The 26,445-nt window shown below is 34.9% G+C and overlaps 2 protein-coding genes and 1 pseudogene across 9 annotated transcripts in view; all 3 read right to left on the minus strand.

Moving 5' to 3' along the window:
- LOC124451102 overlaps positions 1–6,815 on the minus strand; it is a 54,728-nt pseudogene extending 47,913 nt beyond the window's left edge.
- LOC124451199 (brefeldin A-inhibited guanine nucleotide-exchange protein 1-like) overlaps positions 1–26,445 on the minus strand; it is a 93,237-nt gene extending 66,792 nt beyond the window's left edge. The window contains exons 1-4 of one of the 8 annotated variants that reach the window (XR_006950356.1): positions 23,819–23,943; positions 10,519–10,558; positions 9,942–10,088; positions 9,606–9,672 (exon numbers count right to left, since the gene is read on the minus strand). Coding sequence is in view for 1 of the 8 variants with exons in the window: in XM_047001834.1 (XP_046857790.1) it covers positions 10,022–10,088; positions 10,519–10,558; positions 10,927–11,050 (231 nt within the window). In the remaining 7 variants the exon portion in view is untranslated. Of the gene's footprint in view, positions 1–9,605; positions 9,673–9,941; positions 10,089–10,518; positions 10,559–10,926; positions 11,133–22,168; positions 22,319–23,818; positions 24,055–26,426 lie in introns of those variants that run through there. The other 7 variants (XR_006950361.1, XR_006950358.1, XM_047001834.1 and 4 more) reach the window with 7 other exon arrangements.
- LOC124451954 lies at positions 11,998–16,169 on the minus strand. The gene is made up of 3 exons (XM_047002554.1): positions 15,551–16,169; positions 13,535–15,073; positions 11,998–12,199 (listed from the first exon to the last, which is right to left on the minus strand). Exons 1-3 carry the CDS (start codon positions 16,167–16,169, stop codon positions 12,096–12,098), a joined length of 2,262 nt encoding a protein of 753 aa, XP_046858510.1. The 3' UTR covers positions 11,998–12,095.

The raw sequence follows: 26,445 nt of genomic DNA on the forward strand, positions 1-26,445 counted from the left end.
ACATACTAATCTATACAGTACATACAACTCAATATTTCCACCATACCTTGTTCTGACATCTAGTTTACATCGATTGATGATACACGAAAGCTCAAAAACGACTAGAAACCAGCCTTTCACCCAGATTCTGTCCTGCTCTGATATCCCAGCATCCTCTACTGCGTAGTCTTTAAACATCTGTTTAGAAAAGAAAAGAAAACAGACGCCATTGGAAAATGCTACATGAAAAAGCGATTAAAATAGATGATTTGGATTTGATTTGATCGAAAGTGGTTAGCTTTGATGTGATTTTGCAAAATTTTAAATCATTTCAAAGGTGAAAAGAAAGTAGATTTGCAATCGTCGTACCACAGGAATTTCGGAAACAAATTTGGCGCAATTTCGTATCCATCTTATTGCCTCCATACTCGTGTCCGAGAAAGTTGCGTTGCATGCGAATTCCGAGAGACACTTAACGGCATCTTGGAAAGAGTCGATGGTCGCGGAGAAATATTTCTCAAAAATCGTGGCTGAAAGAGAAAATAGGGGGATGTGAAATTTATACACTGATAATCTTGTGGGATAAATGAATCTGTCAAAGCTTTGATTTACAAGTGCCGTTGAAACAGTAGGGAGACAGGGCTAGAAAAGTTTAAAAAGCTCTGCCTTTTGACTTGTAATTTGCATCAACGAAAAAATATTTCATACATTTATTTCATTTCTCCATTAACTCTCGTTTAATTTTCATTCATGCATCATGAGGCGAACATTCATCGACTTCACGGTAAATAAAAATTTACCTTGAAAACGTATACAAATATGGCTGAATTACCATGGAAAAGAGCAAACACATAAAATTCTTGCTGCAAAATAAACGAAGCTCTCTGTCACATCTGACAAACACCTTTACTTAAACGATATTCAAATTCGATTTGAATTTAATTTAATAATATTTTACAGATGTCTAAATAGTCCAAGATTGGAAACGGATTCATCATCATTTCTTCAAACATATGCAACCATTTTTATTTCAAAATTTTAAAATTTGCACCGAAACAAGAACCTACCCAAGAGAACAACAGACAGGTCGGCGGTAAGATTAGAAGAAAAATCTCCTTCCTTAAACTACAAACCTGTTGTTTGAAAAGCGAGTTCCACGATTCCTTCATCATGATCGGACGCAGCCAAATGAAAAAAGGAGAAAACATTTTTCCAACCAGATTTGATGTTTGCGGCTTGCGAATGCACCATTTGTGTGACACATCGTACGAACATATCACGAATTGTGGAAGAACTAAAATGTGAAAAATCCAGTTGTTGATTCAAGCAAATCGTAGACTGAAAATTGCAGTACTTGTTGCCAAGTTCATAAAGATATCGAAGAAAGAATTTTAATCAAATCCTTCCAATTATAACAGACAAAACAGAGCGATTGATTGAAATACTTCCTTTGTAAAATTCGTCGTAAAATTATAACTTGGAAAAGAATCTGCAAAGTCTGCCACAAATTTTGTTTATTGAGAGAAAGATTTTCAAGCTGCAAGAAAATTTACATTTTCTGACAAAATTGACTCCTGCATAAACTTACCTGTTTTTCTTCATTATGTATTCAAAGGGTCGGAGAAAATCCCTTTAAAATTGGAAATTTGGCAATTGGCCTTTCTCCAAGAATTTCATGGATAATTGTCGCAAAGAGTCGACACAGAAGAGCGCAGCTTCTTCATTAGGGTTACAACCACACTAAAATGGCACATAAATTATCTAAGATGGAAAAGTACTATAGTTGGTAGAACATTGGAGATGAAGGCATTGATTATCTTGTTTTTATACTTGAGATATGAAAGAAACTAGAACTGTGTTTTAAAAAATCATCATAGTTCACAGCTGATCTGATAGTTTAGTTCATAGAACATTGAAGACAACGATTATGTTGTTACTATACCTGAGTACATCATAACAACATGATGTTATTATCCATAATATCAAGATACAATCTTAGTCGTTAATCATCGCTAACCTTGTTAAAATGATCTCTCAACACAGCCCATATTCGTGACCATTGCAGCCGAAGACGACCCAATTGTAATAAGCAATCCCTACGATCTCCTGCAAACTAAACATACGTATCATTGTAGGATTGGAAAGCTGAACTTCCGAGACTTGACGTAAACCTTCCACGAAATCGACTTAGGAGAAAAACGAAAGCATTTTGAGGTTTGGATACTGGAGATAACGATACTTGGGATTTGAGAACTTGGGATTTGGATACTTGAGATTTGGATACTGGGGATTGGTGTTTGGGAATAGGGGATTTGGGTACTTGAGATTTTGGGTATTGGAGATTTGGGTACTTGGGATAAAGAATGGTCAGTGAATTATGGTCAAGTTAGATGTATAAAAATCTTATGTAAGACGCAGTTTAATGTATACATGCAAACCTACCGATAGCATCACCATCCAGTTTCACTGATCCCGTGAAAACTCTAAACGTAATAAAACACAATACAGAAATTGAGATGAAGATATTCTGCTGAGAGAACATAACGTATGGACAGTGCACGAGTTCTTCAAAATTTTATTTTCATGTTTATGTTCAAGGTTCTCTGGTTCACTTGAGCCTGAAGATGACTACAGCTAAGGATGTCAAAACGTCAGTCAAGAATAACAATAACAGTCCTTCTCAGGACTCTGCTAACATGGACAATGAACATGTCTACATAGAGAATCAACCATCGACGTTTCTTGCTGTTACAAGCCCACTCTAGCTTAAAGACAATTTTAAAGATTCCTGGGAGGGGGGCAGGAGTGAAGCCAGAACGCTGAATGGGAGGGGTGAATATTCATGTATTTAGTTTTGCTTGATTGATTTGGTTTGAAAGCTATTTTAATTTGAAAAGAAATTAGTTGGCCACATCGGAATATATGACCATATATATGAATATTCACCCCTCCCCCAGCAGTAACGTTCTAGCTTCGCCCCTGGGGTGGGAGATAGGTCACAAAACACAATTCACACAGCTATCATTAAAATAAACTTTACCTGTCAACTGCAACGACAACACTTTGTGCAGCGGTCTCCCCAATGGCTTCCTGTGAGCCAGCCGCTTTTTACAAGTCAGCGGCATTAGGCATCCAACCTTCATAGAAATACAAGCAAAGAAAAGCACCTAACGTTAGTATTTGACAATTTTCTATGAGAGTTACAACAATGTTAGAAGCAACCTGAGGTTATATCATAAGATGTCTTGTTGTTTGCGGTGAATGCTGTGAGTGAATTAGTAACACCGCTGGACGCCGTGTGAAGGTATCGCGTTTTCACACCAGTACCGATAAGTTGAGCCAATTCAAGTTGGGAAATGCATTTCAGTATCTAGAATGAAAACAATGACTTTAGGGAAACGCCAAACGATGCGCCGAGCGGAACGAGCATTTGAGCAACGAAAACGAGTGTCCAACAAACCGAACATAAACGTTAAATACATACGTAGAAAATATCTTCAAATAAAAATATCTTGAGAAAAACTTCATTTTCTTATGCATATTTATTACAGATGTACATTTTGATACGATTCTCTGATGAAGGGTATGGAATACGGTCAACAAAGCACTTGGAAAAATGAAAGTTAAAGACTGTAGCAATATCGTGAAGTTTCCACTACAGACAAGACCTAGACTTTTTCTTTGATGAAAAAACAATCGATCATATTTTCAGTCGTAGACACCAACCATAATATATAGCAAGATGATTCTCTCTACCTCGAGCCAAGACTTCCCGATGTAATTACCATCCGTTTGAGCGATGGTAAGAAGTGTCTTGATCGTCTCTATGTTCTTCGTTTTCATTTCATGAATATGCGTGCCACCGGTCGCAGTAAGTAAAGTGAACCTGGATAGCGCTTGTACGAAAGCATCTCTTTCCAACTACAATGTGAAAAGAGTTATTAGGAGTATCGAAAAATGAACTTAATGGTAAAGAATCTCCATTCATATTCCATAACATCATTATAACTAACTGTAATCATTGAAAAACTTTTAAGAAAAAATTATTTCACATTCACATGCATCCTGATATATCCATATATGTACAAAAACAGACAATTTATTCAAATGTAAACAAACATCGGTTTTTATTGTATACATATGAATATCATCTAAACCTTGAACATATAACATGCAAAGAACATGACGTGTATGTAACTACGTAAATATATTTATAAATTTCAACAATACAACATTCAACATATTTTTGAATATATATTTATGTCCGGGAAAAGGTCACCAGGAGATGAAAAGGTATGCAGAGACATTAATGTCGTTATTTCATACCCAAATATATTTAAATAAACAGAATGTTGTGTGTTTATCAACTTACAGGCATGCTGAATATGCAAGATAATCGTATTGCACAGCGGATTCCATCAAGACAAAATGAAGCAACATAAGGATCGTCGTTATCTTGTAGATTGACGCTGAACGCGGCAAGAAAGGGACTCCCTGCAACCTTAAACACACAAAACAAAATGGTCAACAATGGGGACTGGGGCCGGGTGTAAGAAGCAGATTTAGCTTATGTAGTAGATTATCTTAATATAAAGTCCAGTCAAATCATTTGCTGGTCAGTTAAAATATTAAATTATCAAACAGATTTACTCTCAGTCATAGCAAACATTTATTACATAAAATCTAAGTCTTTTCTTTAACAAGATTAAGATAAATGTCATCATGTTTTGAAATCTACGCCCCCGTACTTGGCACTGTCCGTATAAGTTGACATCACAATTAACGCTTCGTTAATCAATCCTTACATACACCACAAACATTACCCTCCAGACTCCACCCCCCGTACCTTGAACATTGTCTTCACGTGACCAATCTGTGTCGCCGTGACAAAATCCGTCTGAATATGACTCACGTCTTCCATTTGTGTTTTGGCGTTTTCCGCCATCTGCTCCATTTCCATAGAATACAACATACGACGATGTTTCTCACTTTGTAAATCTGTAAAGTGGAAGCACAATAAAAAATCTCTTTACTTTCATGAAAATGCATTGGAGCTCTCTTAAGACCAACACCGAACATCACAATATCCATTATAAGCCCCTTTCCTACACCCATCTCAAGACCAACACCTCCATCTCAAGACCTTCACCTTCATCTCAGAGCTAGGACTCTACACTTCGCAGTCAAGACCTTTACCTAGCATCTGTACAATTTTTCAGTTAAGCCTTGATTCTCGTATTAATGTTCCAATACATACATGTAGCATCGTATCTACTGTTCACTTTTGGTGTATGTTTCATCTTGATTTCATTCTGTGCAATATCATCATAAATTGCTTCAAGATATTCAGATGGAAGATCTTTACTGTCATTTATACCACGATTCATTTGAATGTACTGCTCTTTCGTTATCTTCCGTTTAACCTGAAAGAAAATTTCACGTGATTACGATGTCGCATCTAAAGGCTAAATTTTCACGTGATTGCAATGAAGGCTCCATGTCAACGCTATTAAAATATCGCGTGACCACAATGGAGTCAGGTGATCTTGGACATAAAGTCACTTTTATAGAAAACCATTGCAAATGAAGTAAGTCTGTGTAACCTGTGAACTATGTAGATCAGTAGTCAACATGATGATAGAATAAGCCAGAACCTAGGCAGCGTCTGCACTAGCAAACACATCGTCACTAAAATATAAATGATAAATATAAAATAAAAGTTTATCATAGACAGTCTAACCTAGCTATATCTAGACATGTTTGTACATAAGTAAGGTTGTAGAAACGTCAGTCAACATCAACAACAACAGTCCTTCTCAGGACTCTACAAACCTAGACGATCTACATCCACAAACATGTAACAATACTCCCAGTTCAAACAACTCACTTTACATCTATCTAACAGCAGATTGCAGCCCTCAAAACTCGAATAATAAAAGTTCGATGAGAAAATACTTAAAAAAACCAAAAATCGTGAAAAACTAGTCCTAAATTATTGTTGATGTTAAATGAAAAAAAAAATTAACACATGGTTCATAGACAAAAGTCATTTCGTAAGTTTCACTAACCAGCATGCAATGCGAGATGTAAAACAACAGATAACAAGACACAAATCATGTCCTTACTTTGGGTTCGTTTCACAGAACCTACTCGCAAACTTCTCCATGAGTCGATGGATCTTTTGCGCTTCACCGGGAAGCCGGAAGTCATGTAAGAACAATCGCAGAGCTTGCACAAGATTGGTACCAGTGAAATCCAACTCATCTATATAGGCGTACATTATCTTCCGTTCATATCTAAGAAGTATAGGAAGACACGAGGAACACTTGAGGATATGAAGAACAGTTGAAGATATGAAGAACAGTTGAAGATATGACGAATAATAGATCTAAGTCTACTATTGTTTGCTTATTTTGAACAGTAGCAAATCTTACTGAATTCTGTCAGTATTATCCACTGGATAGAGAAATTTTGAGCATTTAAAAATTGTTTTGTTTTTTATGGACAAAATAACCAAGAGATTTGAAGATAATGCTTAGTTTCAAACAGCTTTTGTCCTTTTACATGGAGTTTAATGCAACCTTAAACATATTTTGAACATTCTTGATTTTACGATTAAATTTTCTGATTTACTATTTCATGTATCATGAGCAAACCATCCATGGGCTTCATGGCAAATTAACGTAATAACTTTTCTTGACTCAATTTATGTTGAAATAAATACTTAAGATGAGAATCAAACGTCTTAACGTGATTTTCACGTGATTGTCACGCGAGGGAGATGTGAAAAAACATACTTACTGTCCTGGATCACCAATCAGCTCACCAATCATAGTCTAAAACCATAAAACGCAACACTGGGTCAAAATCCAAAGCAACATTTAATGTTTCTACAAATTCCTTAAAGATAGCGTGCAAATGTGACAAAATGAAAACTTTAGTGAAAGAAGACAACATCATGTGAAATGAAACATAAGGATTGCAAGGGATATAGATGGTCTAAAATGACCATCATTTTGTAAGTGTATAATAAACAAAAGGATTGCAAGGGATATAAATGGACTTAAATGATCATCACCTTGTCTAGTGTATCATCTGTGTGAAGAATTGCGACTGGTTGCTGTTTCCCAAGGAGACCTTCAGATTGAAGGAAGGATGGATTCTTGTTAAATCTTAAAGTAAATCGTAAAATTGAACAAAATTTGTTGACCAAACTTACAATTGAATTCCTTTTTCTTTCGTCTCCTTCTTCTGTTTAAGACTCTCAACTTCTTCAGCATTATCGATGCCTTTTGTACATCTGAGAGACGACTGACTACCCCCCGTTTTTTGAGATTATAAATCACCGTGTTCCCCTCCGTTTTCATTCTCCTCGGTGCTTCCTTTTCGAGAAATTGTTGGTGCACCATCAACCAGATCTGTCAGGAAATTTATATGGAAGAGATTAAACAGAAGTATTGAAGAATAACAATGATGATTTGGAGATCAATAAAGGATCGCGTGGATCAATAAGAGGTTAGCATAGATCAATAACAGATAGCCTAGATTATCGGGAAGATAGTATAGATTATTGAGAGATAGACTAGAACATTGAGGGTAGCATGGGTCAATAATGAGTAACTATAAACATTAAGATATAGCCTTGATCCACCGGGAGACCATCAAGGGTAAAAAAGATAACTAAGGGATAACTTAGATCCTGAGAGGTTAACTACAATTGTCGAACATCTATTTACGATTAAGAACATTAACGTGTGTATAAGAAAATAATGGAGTACCTTCGATAAATAGGGGATACAGAGTATAGAAAGATGGAATCTTGATGGAGAGAAAAATCGTCAGTGTAGCCGATATCAAAAGAGGGGTACAATGGATCATAAAGCGATAACTTATCGAAATGTATAACAATGTTAAGTTTATATTTGCTACATGCGAGTTTCTTCAGTTTCATAAAGATGTTAAAACTCACCAATATTATCGTCCACCTAAGAATCAGGTTTAAAGTAAAGATCCCTGCTCCATTCTACCATACAATTAAGAATAGAAACGAGACATTCCAGACCTTTGATACGAATACTGCGTTCTTGAACATGGAAAAATCATATAAAAATAAAACGACATTGATACTATTCATATAAAAACGTGTTAAAAAGATATATTATAATCAACATTCTCAGCACAAAATTTGCTATGCCCCAGTTTTTCATGTTGATAGACTATGTCCCAGTCCTTTTCATACTAAAAAAATACGTTCCAGTTCTTTTCGAGTGGCATAGATATGAACAAGAGAATGTAGAGAAGTAAACATTATGAAACATATTCATCAACTTACTGGTGTCGCTCCTAATTCAATACCTTGACGTCCTTCGGCAACTTTAGACAAATCATTGATCAATCTTTGAAAGATATTCGACAAAGCCAATTCACAGTCGTAATTTAAATATATATCAACGACCGTCTGTGTGTCTGCAATAAAGGACACAAATGGACATTAATGGCTAATATGAATGGATATTAATGGATGAAAGGAAGATAAAATCAAAAATTTAATTGTTGTTATATTGATAATTAGTAAGGGAAAGGTCACACCTCACCTCTTGTTCACCGACGAAGAAAATTAAAACGAGAGAATTGTGAATAAAGTAAATGGTTTGAACCCGGGAGTATCGTTACATATTTGTAAATGATGATCGTCCAGGTTAATAAAGTCCTGAGAAGGGCTGTTTTTGTTGTTGTTGACTGACGTTTCGACATTCTTAGCGGTAGTCATCTTCAGAGTCCTGAGGACGCTGGGCATATCAGACTGAGACTCGGAGACGGAATTTCGTGCAGTTTCATTCCCATCATCCTCCTTGGGCTCTGAAACTTCGCTAGTTGTCGAGTCATTTGTCTTTGCTTCTGAATCAACATCAATGCTATTTGGTGGGATTACTTTGGATTCAGATGAATCACTAACATCTTGTACCTGAGTTACACTTGGGGAATCGCCGTTAACGGACTCGTCATTAACATTTGAACTTCCATCGAGATGTTTTTCTTTGGCAATCTTCGATGATTCTTCACTTTCTTCACCTATATTGTCTTTTGTATTGCCATTTGCAGAAGTCTTAGAAGGCAAGTCATCTACAGCAGCATTGTTCAACGCGTCTGAGTTATTTAAATGCTGTTCTTTACCAACAGACTCCGAGACAATAGTGTCAACTGTTGTTTCGACGAAATCTTGTTTTGTGTCATCGTTCACAGCATCACTGACACCATCAACAACATCTTTTACACTCTTCTCTTCAACCATTGATTCTTCATTCATGATAACTGTATCAAGAACATCTTTATCTTTAACCTCTGTGGAAGGAACGGAGACTTCGCTATCTGTATATGAAAGCCATGAAAAATATTGAAAAATATGGATTGGTCAGCAATATTGTCTGTAAAGCCAGTTTTTAAAAACAAAACAAATATGTAGACAGTTTTTTGAACAAGGGGGTTGATTATCTTGTCAAAAAATTTCAGGGGGAGGGTCAAATTTCCAAAAACAGGTAGAAATGCTTCCTTACCGTTCACATCTGCAATTTTATCGTCGCCATGATGAATTTCACCATTTGGTAAAGGATTGATGTCAGTTTTCTCCTTTTTGCTGATTTCTTTTGATTTAAAATTATCACTATCATCCTTTTCTTCATTTCCATTTTCAGTCTATTGATGTACAATATGATGCAATATTATCAACATTGACATGTCTATTGATGTACAATATGATGCAATATTATCAACATTGACATCTCTATTGATGTACAATATGATACAATGTTATCAACATTGACATTTCTATTGATGTACAATATGATACAATGTTATCAACATTGACATCTCTATTGATGTACAATATGATACAATATTTCTTAAGGATATATCATTTCCCTCATTAAATACTTTAACAGTTTGACATTACTTTTTCTAAATACCTTTATAATTTGTATTTGAACGTTTGCATCAGTATTTACACCTGTAAAGCAAGTACAAATAGTCTCGATAATTCTGTCAATTAAACGCCTCTCTGGTTCAATGGAGTCTGGTGTATCACCAGCAATATGACCATAAGCAATGAGTTTCTAAGAACAAAGAATGATTGAAATACTTCAATTTATAGAAGCAAAATACAAGACCTAGACTTGTGAAGAAATACAAAATGGTTGTGAAAAGACACATGTGAAGTTGTGAGGCTTGGGGATGAATACTGTTGATTATCCTGAACTCAAAAGGAAGAAAATATTGATCTGCTGTAATGAATGTTTGCTGACCAGGTAGTGGAGGTAGAGTTGCAGAAGAAACATTCCTGAAGATTTTATCATAAATAAATCAAACCAACATTCTGATTTATAAATCTAACTTTTGAACAATAAAACTTAGCAAATCTGTGAGCATGCGTAGTCTGGATATAACTGTGAATTAATTAAGATTCAAAGTTAGTAAATTATTTTGGTCATGTTAAAATTGGAAAATTGGAAAGAAAATTAGACAACTTTACATAATTAAGCTTACCCTGTAGATTTTTCATTTCCTTGAACAGCGTTTATTTCCTCTAGAATAGATCAAAATCATAAAGCGATCATTTTGTGAAGCAACATTCCTGAACACAGCAGTACATTATATTCATTGCACACGTTGACATAGATTTCTCCATGAACATATACTCAAGCAGAAGAACATGAACAATCCATTGACACTAAAAAATAACTGTTTGCCACGTACAAAAAAGTACAAATCATACATTGAGCAATTTTAGGGATACTATCGACAGCGTTCTTCGACATCTTGAATGAAAGATTACTACACTTAATGTTTTGTTGATAGCAAATGTAGAAACTTGTTGACAATGCATAAAAACATAGAGCAAATAGAATCCAAAAACATCAGCAATAACTACAATCATTACTTATGGATTTATACCTAAAGCCGTTTCGCAAGCTTCCTTTAGTTGTGAATGATGAAACTTTTTTGTTTCTTTATCGAGTAGAATTCTTTGTAAAGCACCAGATAGGAAAACGTTCTTTGTTTTCACGTTCTTCTGCATGACTGAACGATTTAAAAAGTTCAAAACGAATGAAAATAAAACCTTACTAAGGCATCCCTATGAATTACTATTCCACTGGAATTCCGCCATCTTTCTATGTTCCATTCCATTTAATCACGTGACTATAAGGAAGTATCAGTGAACTCCAAAACGTCATGATGATGTTTTTACATACGGGAATTGTTGACAGTATAAAACATTTTCTGTCTTTAAGGTCATATGTACATAATAAACGTACAAAAATGATCTCTCACATTTTTCAATAAATGACCATAAAACCCAATGACATGACATGACATCATGATGGTGTTTTATAAATGTGAATTTTAAACATCATACAAAACTTGTTTTCACGATATTAACATGCTTAAGGTAAATTTTATTTACAGTTTTTGAAAAAATTTTCAAAGAAAGTTACTCTATAATTTGAACAAAATAATCTTCCTCTACAACAACACCATATTGTCAAATGACTTACAATGAATGAGTTGTCGACATTCTTTCATTTCTATGTAGTGAACGTTTAATATATAATAAAAATAACCAAATTATCTGACCATACATTTGTATTAAAAAGTAAACCATCAACATAAAGTTCGTTCAGAGATTAAAGGTTTTTCACTTTTGGTAATTTTCACATGTAAAACAAGCGACCATCCTTACGACAATCAACATCTTCGTGTGATATTCTCAATTTCATCACAACTTTGACAATGTTACAGTGTTGAATTTCTCCAAATATAAATTTGAAAGTTGACGGGAATCATAGGATGAAAAAGATCTTTACTTGACATTACAAAAAATTAATTGCTCTCTCTCTGTCCGTGATATTTTTACATAATTAAAAACAGACAGTTTTTCCACGGCTAAAACTAAGGATATGGACAATTTTTTTGCAATATTTTTGAGTTCGTTGTTGATACCATAAATAACATAAATAACTGTCCTTTTGTGATATAAAGAACTTTTTATGTTCGTTTTAAGTGATATGTAATGTTAGTAAATACAATAGGTTAATATAACTACAAAGGTTGAATTAGTGGATTCATTCAGGTACATTGAGTTTTAAAAATTTAATTCCGCATCCACCATTTGTTACTAAAGCTAAAGTTCCTGTGTTGTAATGCATAGTTATAATCGATACAGGATCTGATGAGTAAAATTTAGCACATCTTTTACCACTGTTTAAATCTACAGCAAAAAATGTGCCATCACATTCACAAATGAAATATGATTTATGTATGATTGCACTAGACCATACAAATCCATGCATACTATGCAAAGTCGTAATCACGTCATTGTTTTTATGCACATTAATTACATAAATGCCAGCTAACCCGATGATTAGGTCATCTTCAAAATAGAATGCAATGACCGCTTGGTTACTATTACTTATACGGCAGTTGAGCTCTAGTTCAGTTTCAATTATCTCTTCGTGAAAAAAAAACGCTATGGTTTGTAATTCTGCAGTATGCCAAGGTTTCAAGTAAAGTTCATTGTTGTTATTTCCCCATTTCCATAATGTGTATTCTGTTTTGTTTACAGTTAAAATAACAGAATTATCAGGTGACACAGCTGCTGCTTTAACTTTTGAGCTATGGACAGGAAGTCTTTTGTTGTATTGTATCTCACCCTTGGTAATTCTAACAACTTGAACAAACTTTTCTTCGTCAATACAAACTAAGACATCACCAAATGTTAAGATTTCTTCAGGTTCAAATCCAATGTTAACATGCTTTGCTTGAGTAGAATCTACAAAATTTTCAGATGAAGTTAAAATCTTCATAAGATGATCAGAACCATCCCATATCCACAGTAAACCATCTGACCACCAACATCCTAATGCATTCTTCAGTTGCATTGGTACAGTTTGAATAATAATGCAACGTTCAATGCTCCAAATATGAATGTTGACGTGGTCACCAACAGCGAAAGAAGCAAAAAAGGATCCATCCGGTGAAAAACAACAACATTTAATTTTAAATTTCTCAAAGATAAACGAAGGTCTCCAAAGATGATCAGTTTTGAAAATTTTAAGCTTGGAAAAATACGGCACAACGTAAAATTCCTTAAACGAGATGGGATGGACTTTGTTAAGACGCCTATCAGCACATTGACACCAAACATCTGGTAAACAAAACTCGATTTCTCCTTGATCGTTGTATTTTGTCAACTGAGTGATTTCAGAAAGCTTTCCATTCTGTTTTGTATGATAAAAAATACAATCACGATAATGGTGTGTTATCATCAATTGTAAAGGTAGAAAAAAAATGTTGATTGCTTTTGGGAATTGAAAAACATACGAACTCCCCTTAATAGCTGCATCAATAAACTCTGAATATTTATCGGTGCATTGTAGTTTTTCGTAATCAACAACGCAGCCTCGATCAATTCTTTGTAAAGTTAATGAATTCCAAACAGTGAACACATCTTCATTGAACACATCTTCAGTGAAAATTCCATGTTCTGCTGTAATGAACAAACCAGAATCTAAGAAAGAGCAACGATTAACGACATCATCTGACTGTAAACATAATAACAAACGTCCATTGTTAACGTCCCACAACTTTACTTCAGTAGATCTATCACTAGTTACCAGTCTATTTCCGGTAGGTGAAAAGGAGCAACAACATATGTTTCCACGTACAAATTCCTTTGATGATGGAGAGTCATAGATGTCATACCGAGACACAATTCTGTTTACATTCAAGTTACCTAACCTTGAATCATCCAGTGCAATGCCTAGAGTGCATCGTTGTTCGAATTCAGGAAGCTCAAATATAGATATTTGACCGTTTTCATATCCTACAGCAAGAAGTTCTTCATTGGACGACACACAAAGAGATGTAACGTTAGCAAGCAAGGGGACAGTCAAATGATGATGGTTTGTTAAATATGTTGAGTCTAAATCCTCAAACCAAACAAACTTTCCTTGTTTCAATAAATCCCTTGCCAATAATCTTCTTTCGTTATTGCCATCAATTCTGTTTGCATTAAATTGTAAATAAAAGAAGCTTTCGTCAATTGTATATGTTGTCAACTCAGATCTCATTGCCTTAAACAAAAAAGTCATTTGAAAGAGTTGTTCCTCAAGTACATCTTTTATCAAGAAAGTTTGTAGTTTCTTAATGATTTCAGACAATTCAGACCTACTGGTATAAGTTTCAATGTCTTCCACACTCATTAACCTCGCACAAACCACTTTGACATCTACTGCCCAGCTAAAGTCAACATTTTCGCCACATTTTGACATATGATAAATTCCATTCTTCAAAGCATATTTGATCATAGCGGTGTTCATCTGATTTTTAAAAATGTTCATTGACTTGATGTGTTTAAACACTTTCTCACAAGCATGCCATAAGAACTTATGACCATTTTTTGGATTAACTGTAAACTCATGCTGTTCGTAACCATCTGATTTCAACCAATCAATTAGAGATTTGTGATACACGGTTAAACAATCATCGTAAACTGGCAAAATTTGAGATAACAGTTCAATGATCTTACTGCGGACTTCAAACTTGATGTCACCAGAAAAACCTAAATAGCTAAGCAGTAAAGTTAATGGTAAAAACTCCCGACAGGCAGCCAACAATTCAAGAAATTGCATAAAAGTAGTTTCTGAGACAGCAGAATTTCTGGGACTTTCCTTCGTTAATAATTCTTTTACTCTTTTGAATTGCTTTGTGTAAACACCGCTTAGCCCACTAGGGACCAATTGTCGAATGGTTTCGTAAGTAAGCTCAATATTTTCTTCTTTCAAGCTCAGTTGTGCGTAATACGCATAAAGAAATGATCCCTCACATTTTTCAACTAATGGAAATAGAACGAAGGGATTTCTCTGCACACGATCACTCAACTGATGTATCAAATACTTGTGCAGATCTTTTTTGTTGTTTACATCACAAGGATGAGTTGTAATTTCCACAGGATTCATGCTTTTCAACTCCTTTTGAACAGGAAGTTCTGGACGACTGGTGATGAAGATTTTAATCCATTTAGGCAGTCGGTGAAACTCTTCTGCAATCAATTCCAACAATTCACTTTTGCAATCAACTTGACTTTCATCTAAGGCATCAATAACCAAAAGCATTGGTTCATGATCTTCCAATGAATGCAATGGATTATTTAAGAAAACAAGGAATTTATCGGTGATCGATTCTTTGGAATTCTTTCTCTTTAATTCTTCACTCAGTTTAATTTTAAAATTTAATATTGTATCACACATGCTACTAGCCAATGATTCTATCAATACTCGAGGATTTCTATAATCTGATATATTATATCTGCAGAAATGAGAAGCAGCAAGTTTCTTCTTTTCAGAATATCGTCGACACACCTCAGCAGCAAACACACTTTTACCAACGCCAGGACCAGCAATCAAAATCATGACATTAGAAGCATCTTCACTTTTATCGTTAAACCAAGTGTCGAGTTTTTCAAATAACCATTGTCTAGTGCCTTCAAGGTATTTCTTGTTAAGATCTTTTATAAGACCGTTGAAATTACACTTTCCAAGCTTTTCGACATCCTCATTTATATTCGTAAAGTTTTTTAACATATCAATATATTTTACTTCATCAGGACTCAGTGGTGCTTTCTTTAAATCATCTATTTCAGTTTGTTGAATTCCCAAACCAACCAATGCTTTTGAAATTTCATCCCACAAGTACTCATACGTACTGTCATCTATGCTAGTTGTACTTATGTGGCCATACACTTTGTTTCGATAAAACTTTATTCTTGCAATATTTGCTGAGATTGAAGTATCTGAAGAGGAAGGAAGATTATCCCATCCACCATGTGGCGCTGTTAGACCACATATGTTACGCAATAAGACAGTCAATAATGAAATATCAAAGTTTTCAAGGTTTGGCAAACCAGTTGATGGGTAAAGAAGGTCCCATTGCTCTTTGTTAATGACGCTTCTTTTTCTTAATGATTCCAATGTACTTTTATTTGAGGGTTTATTAAGTTCATCGATTAGGTTTGACGAGCGAAAATTTATAATAAACTGCAATGTTGTTTTCAAAGCTTGTGTTCCTTTATTTATTAAGAGTTTACTTAAACGAGATCCGTTTGCCTCAATCTTTAATTTTTTAGGAGGTGAAGCCATTTTTCAAACTAAAAATTAAGAATGAGTTTTTGCAAAAACATCAATTGGCAATGTGCAAATTTAACACAACAAGAAAGGGATTAATAAAAAACAATATTACAAGAAATGTTATAAATAGTCCTCCTCTTTTATATCTTTCGCATAAAAAATTGAAATAAATACGATGTCATCAAGAAATTATTTTTTGAAATAATCTTGTTATGACAAACATGATATTTCTTCAATCACTTCAACCTACACACTTTTTTCACTTATTTAAAAGTTAGCAAAAACTACTAAAAATATCCTGGAACTGTATTTAAGGATTGTGACGTTTTTCAATCATCTTTTCACAGCATTATTTTAAGAGTATTTGTGGTTGTTACTAGTGGCGTAGTCAGGAAAAATACTAACTCCCGCCCACCTTCTATCGCCGAAGGTGTGACCCCCACGATGCTCCCCGGAAAATTTTGAAATCCAAAGCCTTGGAAACAGCATTTCTTACGATTTGCAGGGCGAATTATTTGTTGTACAATAAGTTATAAAAACCCATTTTTGTTAGCTGCATTCTTAATGTGGCAATAGTCGAAACTGCAACTAGTTAAAAAGGTACTAAAGGTGTCTCAGAGAAACGTTACGCAGGAGACAATTGTCGCCTAAAAGATAATGAATCGAACTCATCACTGTCCTTGAATAAAAAGAAGAAATTTGGATTAGCACAAAAAATAACATAGTATACGACGCTTCCTAAAATGCACAGAGAAAGATTTTTATTAGCATTTCTCTTGTTAGATTACACTTGTTTAGAATGAGGAATGGAAAACAGGGATGGCTTTATTCTTTAAAGCTATGCTTGATTTTTTCAACGAAGTACTATGCATTATGAAAACAAATACCAAAACACATACTAGACCCATCATTTATAAAGAAAGGCAAGCCTTTTGGGTTTTTCTAAAAAAATTTCAACCACCTCATTATGCAACACCTCTGAATCCTCTTTTTGTTCGATCATATCTTTGTGAATAGACATTCTACACAAAGAGTTAAACTGCCCTTGACCCATTCTATTCCTAAAATAGCTTTTGACCCTTTTCAAGCAAGAAAACGATCTCTCTACTGAAGCACTTGCCACTGCCAAGACACCATTCAATTTTAACAAATTTACCACTTGACGTTAACTCGACTGAAGATTAAATTTGTGTATGTATTTAAGCACCTCATTACTGCACTCTTTGTGAAAGTCCTTGTCGTTGTAAATGAAGGAAAGTTGACTTTCCAAAGTTGGGATGTGAAAAGAGGACTGTACTTATCTCCCGTGGAACTATGCCCTTCCAGTTGAATACTTTAGTATTTACAAGATCTAAAAACTCGAACTGATTCATATCTTGAAATCGTTCACTTAACATCCCTTTAATGGAATTAATAATCTCAAAATAAAGCTGTTTGTAATTGTATCTACTATCTGCTCTGGTTGCTGGTGGGCCTACTTTTTCTAGTGCAGTTTGGTAAAACTCAGTGAAAGCTTGATCTGTGCGAAGTGATACAATAAACTGCCTGAAATCGTCAATCTTGCTTATGCCATAATTAAAATGGTTTCCCTATTTGGAATAATGAATACAAAAATGTGAACTGTTCTAAAATCCTGTAAAAAAACACACACTAGAAAACAAAAGAGAAAGCTATCAACACAATGCAGTAAACCACATATTTTACTTAATGAGTCATCGTCCCATCCAGCTGGTTTTTCAAGTACCCTTAAAAATATCTAAAAGTTTTTCAGAGTTTTTGTGCAATACATTGATTAATCTAAAGAGATAATACCATATGGTTTCACCAGGGGCAGGATGAAACCTTTTTTGATGTGAGAAAAGCTTTTCTTTTTGGGGCATTGCTTTTCAATGTGTTGAATGTAGTTATATTAATGAAAAAGATTTTAACACGAGAAATTGATGAGGCTGACTGACATAGGACCAGGTTCAATTAATGAGCTGCACAATGAACAAAATGGGCAAAATACTCTGGTCAAACCAATGCTTGAACACCATTGATATGGCCAAACATGACAGATGCACCATCATATGCTTGCAAAAACCAGTTTTTCTTTTATATCAGAACACTCACCAAGTTTATCTTAGACAACTTGTGATACTGTTGTGGCATTCCTTTTCATTCTTACATCCACAAATCCTAATTGCCTCTCACAAATTTCACTTGCTTTGTCAAACCGAGCAATAACACTTAACTGCTCTTTGGTGGACACATCAGATGCTTCATCAACGAGAATACTCATAAATGTGCAATCATTTATTTCCTCTCTGATTTCATCTTCAGTAATTGAATCAAGACAGCTGATAAGATCATTCTGAAATTTTAGGGAGACTCCAGTAAATCTTCTTAACTCTTCATTGTGACGCTGAATCTCATTTCTTCTCGCGAGAGACATAAGACTATCAATTTGTTCACTAGATATATACGTTTTCCATGTCTTAAAAGCAGTCAAATGTGATTTAGATTTTCTCATGTTTCTTAGCATCAGACGTAATACTTCGCATATCGTTGTAGCCATTCTTAGTCCATGATGGCGATGTTTTCGGGAAAACATTAGACATGGCCAACAAAATATTTTCTGCAAGATTGTACTGCCACACAGCCTGCCTTCGCCTCTTAATCTTTCTGAAATTCTCGTCCCTTATTTTGGATTGTTAAATCAGGAGTAGGCCGTTCATGAACGATAACATTCTGTTCGACCGACGATCGAGCAGAGAACGGTTTAGCTAATAAGCTATTTTCTATATCAACATCAATTGAGCAAATCGCAATTGCACTTAAACCATTGTGTCATACACAAATAAAAAATAGCATTTTAAGAGCAAGGACAATAGAAATTTAATACCGACAACGATCTCGTAATTTGATAATCACTAACCGTTGTACTCGTATATTAAAAGTTGAATAATTACAACCTCCGCCAATTTAAAATAGCGGGAGTTTGACTATAAAAACAGCAGATTTGAGTATGCGCCTAGTCCCTTAGCCAACCAAAAGTCAAAACTTCTCATATAGAATTGTATTGTATGTTCCGCCCTCTGAAGATAGGCGGAATACGTGAAAAAATCGCGAGAGTGTGCATTGAAATGTTCGAGAAAAGGCAGATGCTAGGTTACAAAACAAATCTTGAGATTTTTCGGAATTACGATTACGAGCCACCGAATAAAAGCGTGAAAATTAACGAATAAAACATATTATTACAAATTGTTTGTGAAATAATGTATATCTAATCTTCAATTAGAATATTTATTATTTTTGGGAAATTTCTACTCGCTGGGCGGGAGTAGCGGGACCGCTAGCTACGCCACTGGTTGTTACGACCGACGATTTTCCGACAAATGTATCTAATGTATGTTTGATATTTGAACTGTAAATGTTTTAAACAACGTAAATAGTTATTTCTTGTGTCTATTGATCATGGTTTCAAAAGAATCATTTTTTTTTAAATATATATGAGATATTAATTCATTTAAAGAAATTCAAAAAATATCATTCTTTTGCTTTCTCCAAAGATTCACCAGAGAAAACCAAACCATTTGTCAAATATTTTGATTTTCCTTATTCTAACTATTGTTAATGAAACTTAGAAATAATTTCAAGAGAAAACGAAACGGTTTTTGTAGCTTTAAAATTCCGGCGTAACTGTTCGGCAACAAAAGAAGCGTCTTGAACTTTATTATACATCTTACTAGTTTAAAACAAATTCCGAAGAAGCAAGACATCTTGAGATAGTAGTATAGAGACTGCCAGTTCTGGCACACTTCACATTTTGAGAAGGAGTATACACAAATCTAAGCGCCCCAGCCCTAGTTCGCGTACGTGGTTCACATAGTAAGCATATAGTAAGAACAAAAAAATCGCACGGATAGGAAAGGCCAAACCCAGGAGCCAAAGACGGCCGGCCCACCCAGCTTCCGCGCGGCTGGCCGTCGGGGTCTATTAATTAGTACTCATCGAGAGGATTCCCCTCGAGGACCCAGTCCAACATCGGAGGTGGGCATCTACTCGCTCCATCGCAAGCTCAAATTGCCGTTGCAGTTCCTCGGGAGCAGCCCGGAGGAAGCGGTGAGACCACCCCCTAGATCTTATCTGCTTTTCAACTAGCTTTTCCCGGTGCCCAGGCGACTCAACATGCTTACATAGCCATTCCCCATCCCTGCCGCTGACAGCACTGCTGTCGTTACACAGGCGGCAAACGAATTTCATAGCTTTGAAATGCTCGGCTAGATTTATGACGCTCATAGCGCCAGTTTGACATGCCAAGCACTCCATACCAGCGACGGCTATTTCATACACACCATTTTATTCAAATACTGGTTTTCCCTCAGTCAATCCCCTCGCAAACAACAGGCTGTAATTAAAAGTGATATTCACCGCAGTGACTTATTATGATCACAGCTTGGGTCTGTAGCCCCTGGCGTGGGTGGGGTGACGAAAACTGTCACACCAAGATGACACAACCGGGGATGCAACACAGTCAATGGCACACAAAGTTTATGTCTAGCGTGAATCCTCCGCGAAAAGGCTTGTAGTGAGCGGTGTCAAGCTAGAATGTTTTCACACGAACCACTATCCACCCAGACCCTTCCCGAGTGAACATTCCCAATCTCTCTAGGATAGTTTGGAAGACTTCATGTAGGGCTTGCGGAATCTCATGCGCCTGTAGCATCGTGATCTGCTTTGTCCTGAACACTGGTGCTTGAAGCACTTCAGTACCATTTGCTTCATCGTTCCGAAGCTCAACCTCTACAGCCAACTGGAACTTAACTCCTCGTAGAGCTAATAGCTCCTCAACGAGTTTTCGTTCGATGTAGGGCTGGGCGCTTTTGAGGAAAGCCATCAAGTCGCGTTTGGAGGGGTGTCCCTTCGGCACCTGCATTTTTCAGCCTCTCAGATGATAGCTGAAAGCCTTCGTTTCATTCCACTTAACTTCCGTGGGTTGTGGGGGAAAAACCCGTGTGGGGCGTTGCGGTCTGCGCCTCAAAGACATTTCAGCCAGAAGCTCATTGATGTATGCATCAATTTCATCATCGGTAGACTTGACGAGTCTGCGCTTTCGCGGTTTGGGGATAGGTGAAGTGACATTTCTTGGCGTGGGTGTTGAGGCAGCGGACGGTTTAAGAGCCTTAAGAAAGGTGTTCAGCGTGTGTCCGCTGATTACACTTTGGTCATATAGTTGCAGAAGTTTATTAACAGTATCCATCTCGAGTGTCGCAAATCTCGTTGGTATGCATTAGGGGAGATATTTTTCTAAATCAAAATTAATTCTAAATGTCGAAATCAATTCTAAATGTCGAATTAATTCGGCGAGTACGCTAGCAAACCTTTTTCTTGCTTGTTTCTGTTTATAAACAAACATATGCTGCACCCTATTCGTACCGCAGGCTTTACAAAGGATACTTTCTGCTTGTGTTCGGACGCCACACTTACGACATGGTTGTGGAAGTCGCTTGGCTTCCCTTAACCACCTCATATAAAAGACCTATGAGCTTACTGTGTGCTTACTATGTGTATGAACCAAGTACGCGAACTAGGGCTGGGGCGCTTAGATTTGTATATACTCCTTCTCAAACTGCGAAGTGCGCCAGAACCGGTGCGATTTTTTGTCGGGACCCATGTATACACATTACTTCGTACTGTGTAAACGAACTAGGGCTGGGGCGCTCAGATTTATGTATGCAGCCTGCCAGTGGTGAAGTGCGCCAGAACCAGTAGTCTCTATACTACTCAGTATGACATGGCATCTGTGAATGTCAAGCGCATCACTGACTCAGAATTATTTATTATCAAAACTTTTCTTCGTGTAAGAGCCGCAATTTTATAGTGGATAATTTGAAACAAAAATGAAACCTACTTTCCAGTCGTGGTATTAAATATAGTTTTAAAAGTCACTTATAGAATCATTCAAACGATTTTCATTTGGAATGGAAATGAACATTGATTTGTTTATAGTCATACTTCATACTACGGAATGCTTTGGTATCAAATTTGTTAAGTTAGAAATATAAATACAAAATCTCGGTTAACTTACGTAAAATTACCTTATTTTAAAAAATAAGGCTTCACATACGACGATCGTGTGGACAAAATTATGCTTGCTTTAGTTCCTAAATGTTACGTACCTAACAAAAGATGAGAATTTTAATTAAAAAAACGTACATACATATCAGTTTAAAAATGGTGATCATAATTCATATATTATTGAAACATCAAGTTTTTATCCATGTGAGATTTGTGACATAAACACTTTTAAATAACGAACGAAGATGAAGAGTGAGTCACGATCTCCTTCAACAAACAGTATTATTCTATAACTAAGTATACATCACTGACTAAAAACATTTGTTATAAAAGAAAAATACATAAATAAGAACCTCATACAGAGTATATAATAAAATTGTGATATATCGAATTCCAAAGGACTGCTGTTAAACGTTATAAAGTTGTACAAGTTTTAACTCAGGAATAGAGAATCACTTATCTAAGACAGGATTTGAATGTCAATGATTAAGACACAATTTCCAAACTGTAAATTGATTTTCCCTTGATTAAGCAAAAATTCCATACATGTATGCTCTTGCATAAGTCAATTCATATTATAAAAAATCTTTGTTATTAAGTAAAACTTTGTAAATCATGAATACATTTTAAACATCAACTGCACGCAATTATAATTACTTATGATCAATAAAAACACTGTAGATACAACAGTAAAGGATGCAATAAAATTAAACATTAAAACTGTTAAACAAATATGATCAAAAGTAAAACTGTGAAAAATCTCTGTGTTGCATGAATGAACATTTCACAAAGAATAGATTCGGTTGCGTTCTTCCTCTGTGTAAATACATTCTTCCTGTGTTTAACATTTGCTTATTTTACTAATTTCCTTACTTTCAAAATAAATGGTTTGTTCAATACAATTATCAACCTTTTTCAAGACAAACAGAGTTTAGTCAAAAGTGGCGTCGACAAAGAAGGGAGGTGATGCATAATTGGACATGTCGCCCCTCCCTCTACATAAATTTTCACGTATTCCCATTTTCTCTATAGACAAGTATAGTTTGTATAACTCCCGCAGCATAAAAGTTCTGGCACCCACAAGTAACATTTGGTATTATTGATAGTGGATGTCAACGAGATACATACAGAAAATGTACTTAGAAATAGATAAGAAATGAACAAACAACAACAAAACAACAGAATATAAGTAAAGTATCATTACTGATTGTTCACGTTTATATCCAGATCTCAATGATTTGTATATTTTCGATAAGGAGTTAGAAGTACTAATATATTACGCATTCGTAAGTTTACATTAACAATAATATTGTTTCAATTCTTGGGGACTGGCACTAGTGTCAGTTACAGTTTATAAAGAAAAATTCGGCGTCCTACATGTAGAAAATATTCTCATGTTATTCTGCCACCCCATACTTTTGAACAGGTTTTACTGTCCTTTACCATCCAGCTTATTGTCAATAGTTAAAATTGGTATATCAACTTAGATATGATTTCTCTTGAATGTTTGGTCATACATTATCAAGATGCTTCAGTAGCAAATTTGTTATGTAAAGTTAGTAATAAAGTTTCAGAATCTCGCTTTACTTTCGACAAATTACCTTCGTTTCAGCAATAAGACTTCATATATGACGACCGTGTAGACAAAATATGATTGCTTTAGTTCTTTACATGTCGCATACCTTACACAGACGAGAGATTTAATATAAACAACGCGACCACATAAATATCAGTTAAAAAATGGTGATCATAATTCATACCTTACTGTTACACCAATCTTTTATCCATGTAAGTTTTGTTACATAAACACATTTAAATAACGAACGAAGATGAAGAGTGAGTCAGGATCTCCTTCAACAAACAGTATTAAAACACATTAATGACGTCTATGTAGAACATTCTATTTATATAACTAAGTATACATCACTGACTAAAAACAATTGTTATAGAAATAAAAATACATAAATAAGAACCTCATGCAGACTACAAAATAACATTGAGATTAGTCAAATTCGAAAAGACTACTGCTAAATCTTATAAAGTTTCACAAGTTTTAACTCAGGAATAGAGGATCATTGATCTAAGCAAGATTAAATGTCAATGTTATGACACGATTTTGGAGGCTGTAAACGGATTTTTTTACTTTATTAACCAAAAATTCCATACATGCATATTATTGCACAAGTCACTTCATTTTATAAAGAAACTTTGTTATTAAATAAACCATTGTAACTTACGAATACATTTCAAACATCAACTGGACGCAATTATAATTACTTAACTATGAGAAAAACCCTGTCGCTACAACAGTAAAGGTTGCAATGAAAATAGTCATTAAGATAATGCTAGTCTCATATGTGAAATGACGCTGAGAAGCACATTGTAGTTTAAAAATCTCAATCTCAAACTATCTACTATCAAGATTAATCTCTGTGTATTTGGTGTTATCATTTCTCTCTATATCATTAGGAGTGTATTTGGTAAAGGCATAAAACATTTCACTTCATGGTAAGGGAGAAAAATGTCGAATGGTGTGTGCTAATATTATTTTGCTAAGCGTATTACCGTGAGTAATGTAGAAATTCGTCACATTGCTCATGTTTAAAGCAATATTTTAAGTAAAAGGACCCTTAGTGAAATGAAAGAATCATGTCATTTTCATTATGTACGCAAATCACACTTCCATACTGTATAAAATCATTTTATTTTCTCGCTAAGTCGGTTGATGGTTGATGCAGAAGATTGAAAAATTTGTCTTAGAAGATCTGACTAAGCACAAAACTTGCGTACATATTTTTTTTCAAAATGTATGCCATTATATTTATTAAACGCAGTGTTTTGGGAAATATACCCAAAGGCCGAGAAATAAAAATAAATGTGAATATTAATGATAGCTACAATAAATAATGTTATGACAAGTGACTTCGCTTGGCCCCAAATGTGGACACTGTTTTTTCCCAAAACAAAACGAAATGGGAGGGAAAACCGGTGGATCCGGTAAAAAACCCTCCAATCAAAAAAAAGATCAAAATTTAGAAAAATTTCTTTAAATTTTTGTTATTTTCAAGATTTTTCATACATTTGTTGTTTTCAATGATCCCGATGATCTACTTTAACATGCAGCGTAGTCAGATCGTAGCTTCGTCGTTCGTATATTAAATTTGCAAAGCGACAAAAAAGCGTCGACAAAAAAGTGGGCTGACTACCCTATTTATTGACACCGCAAATATTTTGTGTTTGAACAAAAGAAACGAAAACTTTAGTAGAGAACAAAAAATGAAAGAGTGCAGAGTGTTAACAAAATTTTAATGAATAGACGAAAAATAAAACTAATAGCAGCTCATACATAAATCATATGAAAAATTCATTCAGTACGTTCGACCTGATCATTCACCGACCAATAACAATGAAAAATGAAATGACCAAAGTGACGTCGTGACTTGCATACAAATTATTTTTGATGTCTACTAGATTTCATTCGATCAAAATTTCTATGTTGCTTCATTAAGATCTTCACCAATAGCTGGCTTTCACTCGTGTGTTTTGTCCGAAAATTTGACAATTGTGAAAATTTAGTTTTACAGAAATTTTTAACGCTTGAATTTAAAAATGCGTTATACTGATTAATAGTATGCATAACGAAAGTCGCAAGTGAGAATCTTTCAATAAGGACGCTTGTTTCTTCGTGCTTCTGTCCAACTTGATCGTTCATTCAATATCTAGTTATTACTTCTACAGACATAGCTACTCTATAAAAAAACACATTATAAATGTCAGCATAATGAATGAATAAAACAGAAATTATATATTTTAAAGAACAAAACTTTAATACCTGATTTTCAAGCATTGTCCTGGTCCGTCGGATCCAGGCGTCTTAGTAGGTCTCTTCCACTTTTTCACAGCGCAGTTTTTACGTATATATCGTAACATGTATATCGTAACATTTTTGTCTTAAAAATTAAATGAACCCTACTTGCAAGCATTGCAATTTTGTTTATAAACGTTTGATAAAATTAGTAAAAAGTAGCGAGTGAAAGCCAGCTATTTTCTCACAGCATTTGACATCTCTTATTGAAATTTTTTAGCTAATGTAGGTGTTTTTATGATTATAGTTCAAATTATAAAATAGACCATCGGAATCATTTTTGAATATCACATGCAGTTACTCATAGCTATAAGTTAATTTTAAAGCTCATCTACTCAACTTACAAACCACAAGAGATGGATC

Source organism: Xenia sp. Carnegie-2017, unplaced genomic scaffold (assembly GCF_021976095.1).
Source record: "Xenia sp. Carnegie-2017 unplaced genomic scaffold, XeniaSp_v1 HiC_scaffold_24, whole genome shotgun sequence".
In the NCBI taxonomy this organism is placed as follows: domain Eukaryota; kingdom Metazoa; phylum Cnidaria; class Anthozoa; order Malacalcyonacea; family Xeniidae; genus Xenia; species Xenia sp. Carnegie-2017.